A 21,553-nucleotide genomic window follows, 5' to 3' on the forward strand; every position below is an offset into this window, starting at 1 on the left:
CTCACATGTATCTGTAGGGATCAGATGCCAATTGAGACTATATGAACTGAAGTACCTAAACTTAATGTTTTCTCGCCTGAATGTGCACCTTTTTTTATTCTTACATGGGATGTGGGTATCACTGACAAGGCCATCATTTATTGTCCATCCCTAATCGCCTCAGCCCTTGGACTGAGTGGCTTACTAGACCATTTAAGAGTCAACCATATCGCCGTGGGTCTGGAATCACATGTAGCTCAACCCAGGTAAAGACAGCAGATCTTCTTCCCTAAAGAACATTATTAAATCAGATGGATTTTCACGACACTTGACAGTGGTTTCATGGTCTTCATTAGACTTTTCATTCCAGATTTTTGCTGAATTCAAATTTCTCCATCTGTCATGGGAGGATTTGAACCCAGGTCCCCAAAATATTACCCTGGATCTCTGGATTACAAATGAGCTGCCGCCTTAAACTGCTGCAGTCCATGTGGTGTAGCTATGCCCACAGTGCTGTTAGAGAGGGAGTTTCAGGATTTTGACACAGTGACAGTGAAGGAATGATGATACTTTTAAGTCAACATGGTGACCGACTTGGTGGAGAACTTCCCAGGTGGTGGCGTTCCCATGTATCTGCTGCTCTTGTCCTTCTAGATGGTGGTGGTTGTGAGTTTGGAAGATGCTGTCTGAGGAGGCTTGCTGAGTTCTTGCAGTGCATCTTGTAGATGTCGCAAGCTGCTGCCGCTGTTCGTTAGTGGTGGAGGGAGTAAATGTTTGCGGAAGGGGTGCCAATCGTTAGGCTGCTTTACCCTGGATGGTGCCAAGCTTTTGAGTATTGTTGGTGCTGCACCCATCCAGGCAAGTGGGGAGTATTCCATCACACTCCTGACTTGTGCCATGCAGATGGTGGACTGGCTTTGGACTTTGGGAGCCAGGTGGACTGGCTTTGGGAGCCACAGGATTGTGAGCCTCTGGCCTGCTCTTGTAGTCCCAGTATTTACATGACTAGTCCAGTTCAGCTTCTGGTCAATGGTAATTCCCGAATAGTGGGGGATTCAGTGATGGTAATGCTATTAAATATCAAAGGGGGATCGTTATATTCTCTCTTGTTTGAGATGGTCATTGCCTGGAACATGTGTGGCCTGAATGTTACTTGCCACTTGTCAAACCAAGCTTGAATATTGTCGAGGTGGTGCTGCATTTGAACATTGACTCTGCAGTATCTGAAGAGTCATAAATAGTGTTGAACACTCCAGTCATCAGTGAACATCCTCACTCTGACCTTATGAAGAAAGTTCATTGATGAAGTAGCTGAGGATGGTTGGGCCTAGGATACTCGTCTGAAGAACTCCTGCAGTGATGTCCTGGAACTGAGATGATTGACCTTCAACCACCACTGCCATCTTCCTTTGTGTGGAGATGCCGGCGTTGGACTGGGGTGGACACAGTAAGAAGTCTCACAACACCAGGTTAAAGTCCAACAGGTTTATTTGGTAGCAAAAGCCACTAGCTTTCGAAGCGCTGCTCCCTCATCAGGTGAGTGGGAGTTCTGTTCACAAACAGGGCCTATAAAGACACAAACTCAATTTACAAAATAATGATTGGAATGCGAGTCTTTACAGGTAATCAAGTCTTAAAGGTACAGACCAATGTGAGTGGAGAGAAGGTTAAGCACAGGTTAAAGAGATGTGCATTGTCTCCAGCCAGGACAATACACTGGACAATGGCCTGGCTGGAGACAATGCACATCTCTTTAACCTGTGCTTAACCCTCTCTCCACTCACATTGTCTGTACCTTTAAGACTTGATTACCTGTAAAGACTCACATTCCAACCATTATTTTGTAAATTGAGTTTGTGTTTTTATAGGCCCTGTTTGTGAACTGATATCCCACTCACCTGATGAAGGAGCAGCGCTTCGAAAGCTAGTGGCTTTTGCTACCAAATAACCTGTTGGACTTTAACCTGGTGTTGTGAGACTTCTTACTATCTTCCTTTGTGCCAGGCATGACTCCAAACAGCGGGGTATTTCTCCCATGATTCCTATTGACTTCAGTTTTGCTAGGGCTCCTTGATGTCTTATTCACTTGATGTCAAAAGCAGTCACTCTCACCTCACCTAACACTACTTTTGTTTTGGTGCTTCCTTTGTAATCCGTTCTCTTTCTCTCTTCCTTTCTTTCAACAGGTGACTCACAATACAACTCATAAAGTTATGGTGGTGAAAATTTACAAGCAGGATGTTGACCAAGATGTCATTGTACGAGAGATCAGCCTTCTCCAGAAACTCTCTCATCCTAACATTGTCAGGTACAAGTCAGGGATTTTAATTCCTGATTAATTGTTCCAAAAGTTCTTTATTGAGAGTGCATTAAATAATGGTAGTTATAAAATTCAATGCCAGCCCTTTGCTACAATAGTAACTACGCAAAAATCCAGAAATCATTCATGCTATTATTTGTTCTTAGAATGTGGGTGACATTGACAATTGCCCTTTTAGTGAACAAAGCAATTTTTACTTACTAATCTAGTAGTTTATTGGTCAATTTAAGAAGGTATTAAGGACCAACAGTGGAGTGTGAGTCAGTGGTCACCTGAAGCTCGTACTGGGTATAGATTAGAGATTCCTTTGCATCAAAGGGCATTATTGAGCTAGTTACCTTTTGACAAAAAACAGCCTTAACGGCACAAATTACAAGATGTATTGAATTTTAATTTCAAAATTTACCAGTCCTGTAACATAGCAACTATGCTAAAATACTTGCAACACAAAGATGTGTTTATCTATCTGTATATATCTAGATGATCTGTGGGGTGGCATGGTGGCACGGTGATTAGCACAGCTGCCTCACAGCGTTAGAGACCCGGGTTTGATCCCTGACTTGGGTCACTGTCTGTCCTGTGTCTGCGTGAGTTTCCTCCAGGTGCTCTGGTTTCCTCCCACAGTCCGAAAGACATGCTGGTTAGGTGTATTGGCCATGCTAATTTCTCCCTCAGTGTACCCAAAGAGGTTTTCGAGTGTGGCAACTCGGGGCTTTTCACAGTAACTTCATTGCAGCATTAATGTAAGCCTACTTGTGACATTAATGAATAAACTTTAAACTTAATCCTGTATCCAGTACATGATCCAGAATTTTACGTCCCTCCCCGATTCCCCGTAGGTTCTGAGGCTGGATGGTGATGGGTTTTGGGGAGTAGGGGTGTGGTCATAAGATTGCATGGACGGGATTCCTCCTGGGATCACACCTGCAGATTTTAGGTTAGGGCAAGCAGGGTCTCATTCAGGAAGCCTGCCCTTGCCTATATTAAGGCCTTTAAGTGGCTGGCCTGCTGGTCAATTGAGTGTGAAATGGCACCGGGCCTGTTAGAGTGCATTCCCTACCAACTCTCAGGAAGCCGGGCACTGAGCACTCACCATCCTGAAAATTCAGGCCATGCGTCTCACATCTCAGACTGCACAGCATCAAAGGTATGAAGGAAGTGAAGGCCAATTATTTTCTGTAGGTGTTGCTGGTCTTCAGAGCCTGGTCTGCTCTATGGGCAGGGATTGAGGATTAGCTGCTAGTTCACAGTAAATTCCTTTTGCTCTTGCCCTGTGATTAATTGGCCTAAGAATTAGATGACTTCCAACCAGGGTTTATTCAACACTCGTCACTTTTGTGGCACAGCATAAAATCTGAAGTACATAAAGACACAATTTACAGCAGCAATGGAATTAGAAATCAGTGAAGGGGAATAGCTGAAGGAGCAAGGCTTCTTTGCCAGTTGGATTGGGAGGCACATAACTTTGACCGTTGACCCTGCATTTTCTATTATTTGGAACTTTGCTCTTCATCGCAAAATATATCCATCCTGGAAGAAAGGTTTTTAAGAATAAAAAGGAAATGAAATAATTGTAAAGACTTCATGTGGGGGGCTTGATTTTTAACTTCTCTTCCAGGTGTAAAACTCTCATTTGTGACTCAATACCCTCATTCCTCCCTCAACGACACAATTTTTGTTTCAAACTTGAGAACCTAGCCCTATAATTTTTGATATATTTTGATGTCTCAGTTGAACGAGTGCATGGGGTGGAATGTCACACAAAAACATCAGGGTTAATTTATACTCATTTATTGTCTGGGCATTAAGCACTATACAGGTAGAACGTAGGTTTGCTCTGGCCTTATCAAATTCTCCCGTTCATTAAAGTGGAAGCAAAATCAGACAGATTGTTATTGGGTGTGATTTTCCAACCCTTCTCGCCGACGGGATCACTCGGTCTCGCCTATGGCAAACTCCCCGCCGCAGGTTCCCGGGTGGTGGAGGGTGCGAACAAAAGGAAACCCAGTTGACAGCAGTGGGACTGGAAGATCTCACCGCCAGCCAATGACGGGCCACCTTCTCTGCGGCAAAACACGGGGGCGGGATGGGGAGTGTGGAAATCCCCCTCAAACTCCCAAGATTTGTGTGCAACCAACAGTGGGTAGAAAGTAGTTGAGTTTGATTAGCTTGAACAGACTTGTGAACCTCCTTCAACTGGTTCAATTGGCTCTCAATGGTGCCAATCTGAGTTTTGCTTTCCACGTGGTTCATTCATACAGGTTTCAGTTTGACCTTTGTCTGGTATGAGTTGGAAGACAGTGAACCCTTAGTCCCAATGAAAAGAGTCATAGAATTCCTATAGTCAGAATAGGCCATTCGGCCTATCAAGCCTGCACCGACTCTCTGTCATGACAGAGTATCTGGCCCATGCACCCGCCCTATCCCTGTAATCAACACATTTACCTTGGCCAATCCCCCTAACCTACACATTATGGGACAATAAAGGCGCAATTTAGCCAACTAACCTGCACATCATTGGACTGCAAAAGGTGTCTTTCTTCTTTGTAATGCTAATAAGTGGCAACATGGGTTTCAAAAGCTGATTGCGAGTTTAAAAAGCTGGTGTTTTTCACTTTAGAGACTCCAATCTCAATGAAAAAGCCCATTTTTCTTATGAAACTATCAAGCTGACATGTGTATTGTAAAGTAACAGCTTAAAAAGCTTATAGAATCCTACAGTGCAGAAGGAGGCCATTTGGCCCATTGAGTCTGCACTGACTATAATCCCACTCGGGCCCTATCCCCATAACCCCACGCATTTACCCGAGCCAGTCTCCCTGACACTAAGGGGCAATTTACCATGGCCAATCCACCTAACCCGCACATCTTTGGACTGTGGGAGGAAATCGGAGCACCCACGCAGACACGGGGAGATGGTGCAAACTCCACACAGACAGTGACCCAAGCTGGGAATCGAAGTCAGGTCCCTGGCACTGTGAGGCAGCAGTGCTAACCACTGTGCCACTGTGCCGCATGTGATGGTCTGACAAACCACGACACACATATTAAAATTCTAGATCAAACAGCGTTAATATAAAATACATAGATAAGCTGCAGTGCTGGGCTGAGAGGTGGCAAATGGAGTTCAATGCGGAAAAGTGTGAGGTGATTCACTTTGGAAGGAGTAACAGGATTACAGAGTACTGGGCTAATGGTAAGATACTTGGTAGTGTGGATGAACAGAGAGATCTTGGTGTCCATGTGCATAGATCCCTGAAAGTTGGCTCCCAGGTTGATAGGGTTGTTAAGAAGGCATACGGAGTGTTAGCTTTTATTGGTAGAGGGATTGAGTTTCGGAGCCAGGAGGTCATGTTGCAGCTGTACAAAAGTCTGGTGCGGCCACACTTGGAGTATTGCGTACAGTTCTGGTCACCGCATTATAGGAAGGATGTGGATGCATTGGAAAGGGTGCAGAGGAGATTTACTAGGATGTTGCCTGGTATGGTGGGAAGGTCTTATGAGGAAAAGTGAGGGACTTGAGGTTGTTTTCGTTAGAGAGAAGAAGGTTAAGAGGTGACTTAATAGAGGCATACAAGATGATCAGAGGACTAGATAGGGTGGATAGTGAGAGCCTTTTTCCTCGGATGGCGATAGCTAGCACGAGGGGACATAGCTTTAAATTGAGGGGTGATAGATAGAGGACAGACGTCAGAGGTAGGTTCTTCACTCAGAGTGGTAAGGGCGTGGAATGCCCTGCCTGCAGCAGTAGTGGACTCGCCAACATTAAGGACATTTAAATGATAATTGGATAAACATATGGATGATATTGGAATAGTGTAGGTTAGATGGGCTTTAGATTGGTTTCACTGGTCGGCGCAACATCGAGGGCCGAAGGGCCTGTACTGCGCTGTAATGTTCTATGTTCTATGTTCCATTGGGCTTTGTAGCAATGAAATAACAGCTTAACTCCATTTGCTAATTTTATTTCCTTCTACTTCAGTAAAATGGTTTAAAAGCAAAGATGTAATGGTCAATTCACCAAATCTACTATCAAAGAGAAAAGGATTGGGCTATCGACTTTAGTGTCAATTCTTTGATCTGTGATTTCTTAGCGTGTAGTTCTCTGCTGGAAGTGCAGGATTGATGAATTAATCAAATAGTCTTACCAACGGATTTAGTTTCAGACATTTACGATCTGGAATTACAAGGAGTAGGTATTAACTTGCAAGTGGTTAGTTTTTTAAAATCAATATATCCAAACAATTCTGACACATTCTGATTGTTTGGAAATTGCATTTCCAAACTCTTAATTCTTTTGTGGCAGCACGATGATAATGTATTGCAATGAAAGCTCAAAAACCTCACCAGAAAAAAACACTAACCACTGCCCCCCCCCCCCCCCCCCCCGCAAACTTCCTTCATGAGAATACATCATCGAGGCAGTCTCTCTGGCTTTCATCAGATAGAATGAAGGGCACCAGGATTAGAGTGTGATTGAGTGGTGTAAACAGGAACTCTACTTTGTCTGTGCTGTTCGGTGGAGGATTCCAGACCCGCTATCAGCTTTCTCCTTTAGTTGACCTGTGATCAGAAATACCCAGTGGGGGTGATCTTACCAATAAAATTCGAAGTGCCGAATGAGAGTGAAAAAGGGGAGAAAATCTTGCCCATTATTGTACGGCACTTAGAAAATACAAGAGTCCAAGTGTGGTTCTCGCCAGCAGGGGGAGGGGGCAGAGCCTATTCTTGCCTGGAACTTGGCAACAGAGCTTTATGGGTGTCATTACCCAGGTGCCCGGATCTCCCAGTGTACGGTACTCCAGCCATGTCTGTATCGGTGGTTTCCACTGATATATTATCATCATTCACAATTTATGGCTTATCCTTCTGGCTATACATCACATGATTGGGTTAGATTTCCTTACTGTGGCCACACATTGCAATGCAGCTTTCAGTGAACTGTCTTCCAAGATATGTGTGCGGTATACTATAGACCACAACCAATTTGTTTATATTCAGTTATTCTTTACCCCAATTATGCCCCTTTCCGGAGCTGGTAACATCACAAGAGGCAAAACACTGGGCACGAACCCGATTTTTCATCTCTCACCCGATCTTGTTGGCTCGCCATGCTAATCAACCAGCGTGATGAGCCAGTAAGATCTCCTCCCCCCTCCCCTGTGTAGAACATCATTACTAACCCATTAAGCCCATATCTGAAATCTTTCATTCAAATTCAGAAATTTGAAATTTAAAAAAATAATTTGCATACTCTTCCAATGTACAAAGAACAAAGAACAGTACAGCACAGGAAACAGGCCCTTAGGCCCTCCAAGCCTGTGCCGCTCCTTGGTCCAACTAGACCAATCGTTTGTATCCCTCCATTCCCAGGCTGCTCATGTGACTATCCAGGGAAGTCTTAAACAATGTCAGCGTGCCTGCCTCCACCACCCTACTTGGCAGCGCATTCCAGGCCCCCACCACCCTCTGTGTAAAAAACATCCCTCTGATGTCTGAGTTATACTTCGCCCCTCTCAGCTTGAGCCCGTGACCCCTCGTGATCGTCACCTCCGACCTGGGAAAAAGCTTCCCACTGTTCACCCTATCTATACCCTTCATAATCTTGTATACCTCTATTAGATCTCCCCACATTCTCCGTCTTTCCAAGGAGAACAACCCCAGTCTACCCAATCTCTCCTCATAGCTCAGACCCTGCATACCAGGCAACATCCTGGTAAACCTTCTCTGCACTCTCTCCAATGCCTCCACGTCCTTCTGGTAGTGCGGCGACCAGAACTGGACGCAGTACTCCAAATGTGGCCTAACCAGCGTTCTATACAGCTGCATCATCAGACTCCAGCTTTTATACTCTATACCCCGTCCTATAAAGGCAAGCATACCATATGCCTTCTTCACCACCTTCTCCACCTGTGTTGCCACCTTCAAGGATTTGTGGACTTGCACACCTAGGTCCCTCTGTGTTTCTATACTCCTGATGACTCTGCCATTTATTGTATAACTCCTCCCTACATTATTTCTTCCAAAATGCATCACATGTACCTGATCTTTATTCCCTAAATGACTGTTCCATTGATGCCAGAAACTAATAGTTTGTTCCAATGTTTGCTTTGTTTTGACTTGTTAAACAAAGTTGTTATTTAAGGCTGGCTCCGACTGGTACTCTTAGCAAGGAGTGGAGCTTATCAGGAGTGCCAGTCAGCAAATCCCAGGCCTGACTTTTCAACCATGAATCTTTTCAACAGTGGAAGATTTCACAGTTGAGTCAGGTCTTGACCCTTCTTCTATAATAAAAACAGAAAGTGCTGGACAAACTCAGCAAGTCTGGCGGCATCTGTGGAGAGAGAAAAAGAGTTAACTTTTCAAGTCCATACGATTCCTTTTCAGAGCCTGCTGAGTTTATCCTGAGGTTATCTTCTATTTTGGTTTTTATTTCAGATTTCCAGCATCCACAGTATTTTGCCTTTACTTGATCCTCTTCTCATATCCATGGGTGTGCGTCCTCCAATAGGGACCATAGGCTGCGTTCGTTCCCCGTAGCTCATGGCACTAAAGCAATTACAGCGCCCTCATCACAACCTCCTGAGATCAGTCAGCTCCACGCAGATTTTGGAAGAAAGAATAAGAAGGCGGGTTATTATTTAAATGGAGAGAGAGTGCAGAAAGTTGTAGCTCAAAAGGACGTGGGGATCCTTGTTCATGAAGCTCAGAAAGCTAGCAAACAGGTGCAGAAGGTAATAGGGAAGGCAAATGGAATGCTTGCTTATATTCCAAGGGGGCTGACACCAGTGAAGAGGTGTTGCTGCAACTCTACAAGGTACTAGTGAGGCCACATCTGTGACAGTTTTTGTCACCTTATTTAAGGAAAGGTATATAATCATGGAGGAGGTTTACTAGGGTGATCCTGGATACGGAAGAACTGCCATATGAGGAAAGATTAAACAGGTTGAGCCTGTACTCCTTGGAGTTCAGGAGAACGTGATGTGGTATGATTGAAGCACAGAAGATTTTTAGGGGGTTAGACAGGGTAAATGTTGGGAAGATGTTTCCACTTATGGGACAGTGTAGGACCAGAGGGCACAGTTTCAGAATAAAGAGTGCTCGTTTAAGATGGATTTGAGGAAGAATTTCTTCTCTGAAGGAGTGGTGAATCTTCGGAATTCTTTATCCCAGAAAGTTGTGGCGGTCGAGTCCTTGAACATTTAGGGTGGCACGGTGGCACAGTTGTTAGCACTGCTGCCTCACAGTGCCAGGGACCCGGGTTCAATTCCTGGCTTGGGTGACTGTCTGTGTGGAGTTTGCACATTCTCCCCATGTCGGCGTGGGTTTCCTCCAGATGCTCTGATTTCCTCCCACAGTCAAAAGATGTGCAGTTTAGGTGGGTTGGTCATGATAAACGTGTGCAGTTTTGGGGATAGGGCATATCACTTCTCATTCTCCTGAACTCTAAGGAGTTCTATGAGACTCAACCTCATAGAATCCTACAGTGTGCAGAAGGAGGCCATTCGGCCCATTGAGCCTGCACCGACCACAATCCCATCCAGGCCCTATCCCCACAACCCCATACATTTACCCTAGCTAGACACTAAGGGTCAATTTAGCATGGCCAATCCACCTAACCTTTGGACTGTGAGAGGAAACCGGAGCACCCAGAGGAAACCCATGCTGACACGGGGAGAACGTGCAAACTCCACACAGACAGTGACCCAAGCCAGGAATTGAACCTGGGTCCCTGGCGCTGTGAGGCAGCAGTGCTAACCACTGTGCCACCGTGCCGCCCCAACCTGTTTAATCTTTCCTCATATGGCAGTTGTTCCGTATCCAGGCTCATCCCAGTAAACCTCCTCCATGATAATTTATATTTCCTTAAATAAGGCGACAAAAACTGTGCACAGTATTCTAAACACAGCCTCACTAGGTAAGATACTTTGTCAGAGAGTCAGTGCAGAATTGATGGACCAAATGGCCTCCTTCTGTAAGGATTCTATGATTTTCAAGGCTGAGATTGATAGGTTTTTAATTAGTGGAGGCATTAAGGGTTACAGAAAGAAGGCAGGAAAGTGGAGGGAGTAAGTCTTAGATCAGCCATTGTGGAGCAGGCTCGAAGGGCTGAATGGCCGACTCCTGTTCCTATTTCTTATGGTCTTATAGAGTGGGATTTTATGGCCTCGAGCGAGACCGGAAATTCCCGCCCAAGGTCAATGGACATTTCCGTTGTCTGCCCCTCGCCCACTCCGATTCCGTGGCGGGCGAGGCAGTGGAGTTCCGGCGATAGCCTTTTGGGACTTTCTAGTCCAAAGGACTGAATAGCCAATTACCACCTGGGTGACCAGTGGGGTCTCATGCACAAAAGTACAACATGGGTGAAATTCGGTGAAAGATGGGCAAAAATGTAACCAGTCCCAAAACCATTCGCGTAATTGTACCTAACAAATCATTAAATAGAAGGTAATTCTTATGACATTGCCTGGGAATCTATGATGATGATAATTTGTTAATCTAAATTTGTCTCATTCAAGTGAAAATAATACTGTTTTATTTAATAATGTCACAGCATATGGAACAAAGTGATTAACTCTTTGGTACACAGATGCCAATGATTTAAACAAATATATGATGATGCAATAATAATATCATATATCTTAATGAAAACCTTTCTGGCATTATTATGTGTAATCAGTAAACATTTTCAATATGTTGTGTTTTTTAATAGTGAAAGAGTAGTGAGGAGTTTTATTATTCGCTCGTCGCAGGGTGTGAGACACAACAGCCAAACTATACCAATGCAATATTCCTTTGATAATTTACCATATCCCGATCCAAGTGCAGACTGCTCTGTTAGCACATGCATAGAGCAGCACTGTGGCACAGTGGTTAGCACTGCTGCCTCACAGCAATAGAGATCCAGGTTTGGTTCCGGTCTCCGATAACTGTCTGTGTGGAGTCTGCATGTTCTTCCCGTGTCTGCGTGGGTTTCCTCCAGGTTTCCCGGTTTCCTCCCACAGTCCAATCAAACCTGCACAGACAACATTCCCATCCAGGCCCTATCCCCACACGTATTTACCCTGCTAATCCCCCTGACACTAAAGGGCAATTGAGCAGGGACGATCAACCTAACCCGCAGATCTTTAGACTGTGGGAGGAAACTGGAGCACCCGGAGGAAACCCATGCAGACACAGGGAGAATGTGCAAACTTCGCACAGGCAGTCACCCGAGGCCGGAATTGAACCTGAGTCCCTGGCGCTGTGAGGGAGCAGTGCTAACCACTGTGCCACCGTGCCGTCCAGTGAACCAGATGGGTTTTTCCATCTTGACAATAGTTTCATGGTCGCCAGTGGATTCTTAATTCCATATCTTTATATTGAATTCAAATTCCACCATCTGCCGTGGCGGGATTCGAACTCAAGTCCTCAGAACATTAGCTGAGTTCCTGGATTAATAGTCCAACTATAATACCACTTGGCTACCGCCTCCACTTAAATTCCATCCTGCTTATCTACCACAAATGTATTAGCTGCTCAGGACACAGGGAGGAAAGATATCATTCACTAATTTCAAGGTCAAAAATTGTAATCTCTGCTCCAAGTACCAAATCAACACTGGAAAGATTTGCTGCGTCACACACATTAATGCAAAACTTGTGACCTACTTTACAAAGTTTTTATATTGACTTTTTTCCAGGTATCTGGGGGTGTGTGTTAAAGAAGATAAACTCTACCCTATGCTCGAGGTAATTACTATTTCATATAAACATCGTTTTACCTCACAAATACAATGCAAACAAGAGACAAGCAAATTGGTGCAGTTGTGTTCTCAAATGTTTGCGTGTGCACTGTTTTGCAGTATATTAATGGCGGGTGCCTGGAAGAACTTCTAGCCAACAAAGAAGTTAATCTCACTTGGAAGGAAAAAGTGGATCTCGCATCAGATATTACACGAGGAATGGTATACCTACATTCAAAGAATATCTATCACAGGGACTTAAACTCCAAGGTAACAAACAGTGCCTTTATATACTTAAATATTCAGCTTGTCCTCAAATTACCTGTCACAATAAAATGTGTTCTGTTCTTTAAAATCTCCAACACTTCATCCTAATTTTTTTCTCTTTACAACTGAAGGTTACTCGAATAAGAATTTATGTTTATTTCCCAGTTCCTAAATCAGAATTGCTTTTAAGTGAGGGACTTATCATAGAATCCCTACAGTGCAGAAGAAGACCATTCGGCCCATCAAGTCTATGCCGACAACAATTCCACCCAGGCCCTATCCCCGTCACCCCACATATTTACCCTGCCAATCTCTCTAACCCATGCATCCTGGGACACCAAGCGACAATTTAGCATGGCCAATGCACCTAACCCGCACATCTTTGGACTGTGGGAGGAAACCGGAGCACCCGAGGAAACCCACGCAGACATGGGGAGAATGTACAGACGCCGCACAGACAGTGACCCAAGCTGGGAATCGAATCCAGGTCCCTGAAGCTATAAGGCAGCAGTGCTAACCAATGTGCCACCGTGCCGACTTGATTTGATTTATTTTTGTCACATGTATCAGTATACAGTGAAAAGTATTGTTTCTTGTGCGCTATACAGACAAAGCATATTGTACATACCGAAAGGAGAGAGTGCAGAATGTAGTGCGCCAAATCTGTAAGAGATTGTAATGGTGCATTTTAGAGTTTAAAAGAGTTAGAATTAAGTTGGAGAAGCATAGAAGGCGAGTAAAAGATAGAATTAGAAGGTATGCTGGGCACAGCTTGCAAAGAAGTGCCTCGCACCAGTGCCTTCTTTCTCTAGACACGAGGTCGAGCTGTGTGTTAAGTCAGTCGTATTTCATTCCTGAGATTTGGGTTTGAATCTCAGCCACATCGATGAAATGCTTTCCTCTTTTTGGTCCCTTAGCTCAAACTGTTCTGGGCAGTCTCAAGTCAATTTTTAGTTAACCTGATTTCCAGTTAACTGCTTCTCAGCAAATGACTCTTAAATGGACAATCTTAGCCATAGAGTCACAGAGGTTTACAGGCCCTTCAGCCCAACTTGTCCATGCTACCCCTTTTTTAACCACTAAGCTAGTCCCAATTGCCTGCGTTTGGCCAAATCTCTCTATATCCATCTTACCCATGTAACTGTCTAAACGCTTTTTAAAAGACAAAATTGTTCCCGCCTCTACTCCTACCTATGGCAGCTTGCTCCAGACACTCACCACCATCTATGTGAAAATATTGCCGCTCTGAACCCTTTTGTATCTCTCCCCTCTCACTTTAAACCTATGCCCTCTAGTTTTAGGACTCCCTTACCTTTGGGAAATGACATTGACCATCTAGCTGATCTATGCCCCTCATTATTTTATAGACCTCTATAAGATCACCCCATAGCCTCCTACGCTCCAGAGAAAAAGGTCCCAGTCTATCCAGCCTCTCTTTATAACTCAAACCATCAAGTCCCAGTAGCATCCTCGTAAATCTTTTCTGCACTCTTTCTAGTTTAATAATATCTCGTCAAACTAACCACAAAGAATGCTGTAGAAAATGGTAACCTCTCATCTTAGATTCAGGGGATTTAGGAAAAGCAAAAAAAAGGATTAAAAGGCGTTGCCACATTTCTGAATATCACATCCTTGAAATTAATGTGGCTTTTCAGAAGAAGAAATCTTTGAATTGCTGCAAATAAAGGGTTGACTGACACTGACTGAACAGCATAACAGACAATTACAGTTACCAAAGTGGGCTGGGACAAAGGGCCCATATCTGTGCTGCAATAAATAAGCAAAAATAATAAAAAGAATATGAAGTTGATATAGTCAAGTACTTTGCTTTCTTCTTTTAACTGTAGAATGGGTTTCGAAAGATTGAAGTGGGTGCAACTTTTGAATGGGAAATATAGAATGATTAATAGCCCAATTACCAAAAGAAATATCAAGGTTGCTGCCTGAATACAACTAATCTTCACCAATTCAGAGATACAAAAAGAGAACATTCTATGTAAAATATTGATAAACATTCTGTTCAATTTTCAGATGGCGGTAAATGAATAATGATTTTTATTGAGTGGAACAAAGACCACTTCCTCTTTATCATGTGATGAAAACATGGTGTGTAGGATACAGATAATAAGGATTATTCACAAGAACTGGGTTGCCTTTATGCTTTTTCAGTGTATTTTTAAAAGCTGTTATGTAACTGGAATTGCACTGTTCAGTTGGCCAGCTCCTTACAAAAACATCGACTGCAGCTCATGTAGTGTTATAGGATATTGTTGAATCATTCTTGGAGAATACAAAGCTATTCTGCCACAATATGTAGCATGCTACTTTGAAACATAGAAAATAGAAGCAAGAGTAGGCCATTCAGCCCTTCGAACCTGTTCTGCCATTCATGGCTGATCATTAAAATCAATATCCTGATCCCTCCTTCCTTCCATATCTCTTGATCCCCTTAGCCCCAAGAGCGATACCTAATTACTTCTTGAAATCACACAATATCTTGGCCTCAGCTACTTTCTGTGGTAGTGAATTTCACACATTCACCACTCTCTGGGTGAAGAAATTTCTCCTCCCCTCAGTCCTAAAAGGTTTACCCCCTTATCCTCAAACTATGACCCTTTTGTTCTGGTCTCCCCCACCATCGGGAACGTTCTTTCTGAATCTACCCTATCTAACCCTGTTAGAATTTTATAAGTTTCTATGAGATCCCCTCTCACTCTTCTAAACTCCAATGGATACAATCCTAACTGACTTAGTCTCTCCTCATATAACAGACCTGCCATCCCAGGAATCAGCCTGGTAGGCTGACAATAACACTGCAATGAAGTTACTGTGAAAATACCCTCATCGCCACAACTCCAACGCCTGTTCGGGTGCACTGAGGAAGAATTTAGCATGGTCAATGCACCTAACCAGCTTGTCTTTCAGACTGTGGAAGGAAGCCGGGGCACCCAGAGGAAACCCACGCAGTTTAGGGGAGAATGTGCAGACTCCGCACAGACAGTGACCCAAGCTGGGAACCGAACCCAGGCCCCTGCCGTTGTGAGGCAGCAGTGCTAACCATTGGTGAAACATGGGACATCCACAGAAAATGCTGCATTCACCATTATACTCTCCTGCAATGCTTTGATTGGTGTGGTGAATAGGGTATTTTTGACTCAGAATGTACATTACATCTTATGGCAATTTGTTGTCTACAATGTACAAAATTTTGACTTTGGCTAAGTTGACCAAACACCTGAAGAAAAAGATGCTCTCTTTTATTGCTTCCAGGAGATGGAATCTGACTCATACTACACTGACACAAGCAGCTTGTGTATTATATATCATCTCACTATTACATATCAAAGAAGATGCCACCAATCCTTTAACTTAAATCAAATATACTTTAATTCTTCTATATGGACATCATTTTCTAAGTACTAACCAATGACAAAGAACCTTCCTTACCATCAGTGCATACTGGCCATGGTTTCCCAGTATGTGGCGCTGGACAAGATTCCTTGCTGCCCACGTATACTTGGAAAATTACCTCTATGATCATTAAATATCTACTGGGATCAGACCCATCAGTGTTGACCTGTAGTGATACCAGCAAAATGTACTGAATCACCAGGAGTGGAGGGGGGCGGGGGGGGGGGGGGGGGGGCGGTTCCTCGTTTATGTGAGGCTGATGGGCACACTTGCTACCATTCAACTGGGAAATTAGGCATCAGCCTGTCATCTTGGAGAGAAAATACCAGACCTATTCTTGCCAACCCTCTCCCAAAGACTTCATTGGTCTCTCGCTTGGTGCATGAAGGATGATCTTTGATTTTTTTGATTTGATTTGATTTATTATTGTTATTATATACCACTTGATGGTATACAGTGAAAAGTATTGTTTCTGGTGCGCTATATAAGGGGAGAAGGAAATGAGAGAGTGCAGAATGTAGTGCTATAGTCATAGCTGGGGTGTAGAGAAAGATCAACTTAATATAAGGTAGGTCCATTCAAAAAGTCTGATGGCAGCAGGGAAGAAGCTGTTCTTGAGTCGGTTGATACGTGATCTCAGACTTTTATATCTTTTTCCCAATGGAAGAAGGTGGAAGAGAGTATGTCCAGCGTGTGTGGGGTCCTTGACTCTGCTGGCTGCTTTTCCGAGGAGTGTAGACGGAGTCAATTGGTTTGCGTGATGGATTGGGAATATTGATCCAAAAATAAATAAATTGGCGAAGGATGACGCCTACCTCAGTTAGCAAATCCAAGCGAGTGAAGTGGGAAGTACAAGTCAAAGAACCCCTGCTTTTGTTTTTAATGTTGTTAATAATGTCTTTGGCTTTGTAGATGAGATGGTGTCCCTGATAATGCTAACCAGGAAATCCCAGAAAGGAAAGAGATTTGGTGCAGTAAGAGTCCAGTGGAACTCCTGAGGAAATCTGGGACAGTTAGTGGACTTCATAAACATAAGGCACACCTGCAGATATACTTTTATATCTGAACATAAGTAGATTAGAAACCAGTATGATTAAAACAGGAGTATTATTTACATATCAGATCTTATGGTGAGCACATGCTCATTATGAATTGGGAACAACATTTCAGTTTGCTTCAATGGGATTAAAAGCTGTCATCCCAACTGTACTAATCAGCAATTATTTCCCAAAATAAGATTTTCATAGGAGAAGGTCAGCAAAAGTAACATTTTTAATTAATAAGTCTTCAAGTTGTTGGTGACAGGAAAGTTTCCCAAATCCCCCTAATAGTTTTTTTTTACATAAAATCCCTACAGTACAGAAAATGCCCATCCGGCCCATCAACTCTGCACCAACTGTCCAAAAGAACATCCCACCCAGGCCCTCCCCTCTGTCCTATTCCCGTAATCCCATGCACTTAACATGGCTAATCCACCTAACCTATGCATCTATGGATACCATGGGGTAATTTAGCATGACCAATCTACCTAACCTGCACATCTTTGGACTATAGAGGAAACCGGCGCACCTGGAGGAAACCACGCAGTCACGGGGGCCAGGATTTTACCGCTCTGCCCGCCACGGGAATCGGAGCGGGCGAGAGGTGGACCATGGAGAGGTCCATTAACCTCGGGCGGGATCTTACGGTTTCAGGATGAGCGAGGCCATAAAATCCAGCCCTGGGTGAAGATGCAACCTCCACACAGACAGTCACCCAAGGTCGGAATCGAACCTGGGTCCCTGGCACTGTGAGGCAGCAATGCTAACCACTGTGCTGCCCACATTTGCTTGGACAACTCGACACATATCCATTGCCACTGATGCAATTTTGTAATGCAATAGACAGTGCAAGGGTGCATTGCCACGTGGAATTGTTGCTTTCAGCTGATCCAAATGATGCAACAGGGAATTAAATTGATAGCAGAATAGTGAAGCTTTCCCATGGAGGTCAAGGAAGGGAGGAAGAAACTATTAAAGATGGAGGATCTCCTGTAAACACAATACATGTAAAAATAAGTTAACTTGCATTGTCTTGTACTGAGGTTACTGTTCGAGTAATCCTAGTGAGGCAAATTGTTGTTGGCACGCTATTTGTGTTTGGTTTCTTCTTCAAAATCATTTTACGTGTGCTTATGTGGAGGCTTGAATCAGAGGCCATAATTTTGTCGTATGCATTTTTCAGCACATATCACATATACAGTAGTATTTCTGAGCTATAATTATTAGGCTTGCCCTCTTGTAATTTTGTATAAAAACCGTAATTTTGTCTAAATTGCACTGTAATTGTAATTTGTATGAAAGTCCTGGTGGCAATAAAAATGCCATTTCTGACTAAAAACATAATCACTTGCACCAACGATCGTTGGTCCAGCAGTTAAAGGCCGACACCAACAGTCAGCTCAGTTCAACAATGATATATCAAAGGTAGCTTTGCTTTCAGTTTATTCCGCAGCGGGGTATGGAATCATGCTATTGGCAAAGGGTATGTCTATCTAGCCAACTATTGAATTGCTTTGCTGTGGTGCCAGCGATAGCTTGGCATGCGTGGAGTCAAACAGCTGCATACAAACTCAATGCAAACGTTGCTTGGTCCTAAATTGGGCAATCCTCGGCTTTGCTCCAGAAACATTCAATGCTATTTTCTTCAACATTGTAGTTGAATGCTTGTGTTTTGTTACAAAGTTACATTTTTCTGAGTGTGTATGTGTGTCGTTCAAGAGATCCTTTGCTGATGTATAAGCTGGTTTACCAATTTTTATTTATTTCCAATCAAAAACCCAATTTGACCCGATCAGAGTTCCCACAAGAGAGACATTACAGATCCAAGCTGACAAGACAGGGCCAATACCACCTGTCTTGGGCTAGATCAACAAGATCCAAGCTGATTGGATGAGGCATCACACACCCTCTTGGGTTTGACCTGAGTTTCGTCTTAGCCTAAAGGCTGAGACGGCTTTGAACAATTGCTTCAGATGAAGCCTCAGTATAACCTCATTGGCTTCGACCAAGTGCAGGACCAATGCTTTACTTCATCACGATGTTCAAACTTAGTTCCAGCTTTGCTGCAAAATGATTAAATTGTGAGTCTTTCCATAGAGTCCCTACATAGAATCGTCACAGTGCAGAAGGAGGCCATTCGGCCCATTGACTCTGCACCAGTAACACTCCCACTCAGACCCTATCCTTGTAACCCCACGTAATCCCCCTGACACAGAGGAGAAATCCCACTCAGACCTGTGCCCCGTAACCCCAAGTATTTACCCCACTAATCCCCCTAACCTACATATCTTGGGTCACTAAGGGGCAATTTAGTATGGCCAATTCACCTAACCTGCACACCTTTGGAGTGTGGGAGGAAACCGGGGCACCCGGAGGAAGCCCACACAGACATGGGGAGAATGTGCAAACTCCACGCGGCCAGTGATCTGAAGCCGGAATTGAACCCAAGTCCCTGGCGCTGTGAGGCAGCAGTGCTAACCACTGTGCCACCTGGTACACGGTTTCATTGGTACACTTTTGCATAAAGGTAATCTGTTTCCAATTTCGAAAGAAGTGTTTTCTAAAAATTCTCATCAATAATTCCCAAATGCTGACATAACCTAACTTCATGCTCTTGTATTTTGCATGTCTTTTATTTTGCATCAGAACTGCTTGATCAGGGTAACGTCACGTGGGAGAGAGGCCTTGGTTACAGACTTTGGGCTGGCACGAGAAGTAGTCGAACTGCCTACCAAGGACCTCGACCGGAAGCTCTCCTTGGTCGGATCAGCTTTCTGGATGGCACCCGAAATGTTACGTGGTGAACCTTACGACAGAAAGGTAAACTGTGGTTCTAAATTTGGAAAATGGTAGAATTCCTCTTGCTCAATTGTTTTCCCGCTATAACAAGAGACAAACTAATTTGACTGTGTTGTTTTAAAAAACAAATGTGAAGTAAAACCACAAAAAAGCTACAAGAACAACATAATATGAAATCAGGCTCTCTCATCTCTTTGGACTAAATCCAGTTTCAATTTTCAGTCTCAGACAGATTTGCCTGTCTCAGGCAATATTATTCGATACTTTCCATTTCATGGCCTTACTTGTTTGGTTTAATCAATGGTTTATTTTTAACTCTGTTGGGACTGAACGGGTTGGAGATTAAGGTCGGAATGGTACCATCGTTCATGCTAGCAGGATTTTCCCATCCCGCTGCAATGAACGGAGATTTGGCTGGGCGCCAGATTCTCCGGCCTCGCAGCAGCGGGAGAGTGGCATGAACAGCTGGTGAGATTGCGCCCTAACCTTTGTCCAATTTTAGGCAGAGACTTGTCACTGCACTAACTGTGGAGGTCTAAAGCTGGCCTGGAATTGGGCACCAGACCTCATTAACAAGCTGCCAACACCTGTCACACTTCCCCAGATAGCTCATGCATTGAAAATGATGAATGTTGGGTCTGCTTACTTCACTGGCTGTGTCCCACTGGTCAGTCCTGGGAGGTGAATGATTATGTGGGGATTGATAGTGATGTCTGTAGAGTAAGAGAGAGCACCTCTACTCCATAGACAGGTGTCTTTTTCATATTGAAAAATAGGGCAAAGCAGACCACCTGATTGTAAACCTATGCACTATCTTAATGACCAAACTTCTCCATGTCAATGCACCATGGCTGCGGTGTCTGCAGGATGCACTGCAGTATCTTAACAAGGCTTCACCTGCAAAACCTCCCAAATCCACAACCTCCCCCAGCTGGAAGACCCACCCCCCAACGCTTACCATCCTGACTGGGGCACATATTGCCATCACTGGGTCAAAATTCTGAAATTCCCCTCGCCAGCTGTATAGTTGGGGATACCTTCACCACATGGACTGCCATGAATTGAAGAAAAAACTTCTCTACCTCGTTTTCAATGGCAAGTGGGGATCAGCAAAAAAATGCCAGCCTTCCCAGTGAGGCTCAAACCCCAAAGAATAAATAGAACAATTGCTTTGGGGTCCTGTTGGTGCCATAAGATACCAATTTCCGTGGTCTAATGATATAGCTGTAATTAACATTGGGCCCTGTAAAGGGCCAACTGAATATATTCTAAACCGGTAAAGAAAATGTAAATCATTAATGATTAATTCCTTATTCAATAAGCACCTGGGTCCACATTCAATAAGGATGGAACATTATGGGCCATTCCTTTCATAGTTTCTCTTTATTGTAGCCAATGTTTGTGACATCTTTTCTAGTGAAAATATTCTCATTCTACATTTAACACAGAGCTTGCTTCATTGTGTCAATGAAAGATTTAATTAAGAAGATATTCTCAATGCTGCCATGGATTTTTGTCCCCATTGGGAGATTTAATTTAATTTAAATGTACGACGCAAAGCACTGTTTCATGTATTCTCGCGTATTCCTGTTCACCCTATTTGAACACAGCTGTTAATTCTATTTGAAACAGGTTGATTGTTCTGCCAAAGTAGCACAAAGCAAGTTTTTAAAAAAAAATCAGGAATACATTAATCATTGGGCTAAGATTCACACATCAAGGAAATTGAACCACTAACTGCCTAATTCATGGGGGAACCAACGAGTTCTCACCCCCTTTCAGACCTCACTGAAACAGACTTGGAATCGCAATTAGCTGTCCAGAACACTATCATTCTTATCTTACTCCTTCAGCAGTGATCTCCATGGCAGATAGAGGAGGCCATCCACTTTATCAGTGAAACATAAATCAGCACGTTTTCTTAATGCTGACGCAGGAAGCAACAGGTATAAGGTGTCCACGTGCACAAATCAGTAAAATCTAGTGTAAGGTTCAAAACGTCATCAAAAAGAA

General features: G+C 43.6%; 1 protein-coding gene across 3 annotated transcripts in view; it reads left to right on the forward strand.

Annotated features, from left to right (window-relative positions):
- LOC144502555 (dual specificity testis-specific protein kinase 2) overlaps nt 1-21,553 on the forward strand; it is a 108,442-nt gene that overhangs the window by 75,770 nt on the left and 11,119 nt on the right. For all 3 annotated transcript variants that reach the window (XM_078226644.1, XM_078226645.1, XM_078226643.1), the window contains exons 3-6: nt 2,166-2,287; nt 11,982-12,030; nt 12,144-12,293; nt 19,388-19,561. In XM_078226644.1, coding sequence (XP_078082770.1) covers nt 2,166-2,287; nt 11,982-12,030; nt 12,144-12,293; nt 19,388-19,561 — 495 coding nt within the window. The remainder of the gene's footprint in view (nt 1-2,165; nt 2,288-11,981; nt 12,031-12,143; nt 12,294-19,387; nt 19,562-21,553) is intronic.

The sequence above is a fragment of the Mustelus asterias genome, chromosome 13 (genome assembly GCF_964213995.1).
Source record: "Mustelus asterias chromosome 13, sMusAst1.hap1.1, whole genome shotgun sequence".
NCBI lineage: Eukaryota > Metazoa > Chordata > Chondrichthyes > Carcharhiniformes > Triakidae > Mustelus > Mustelus asterias.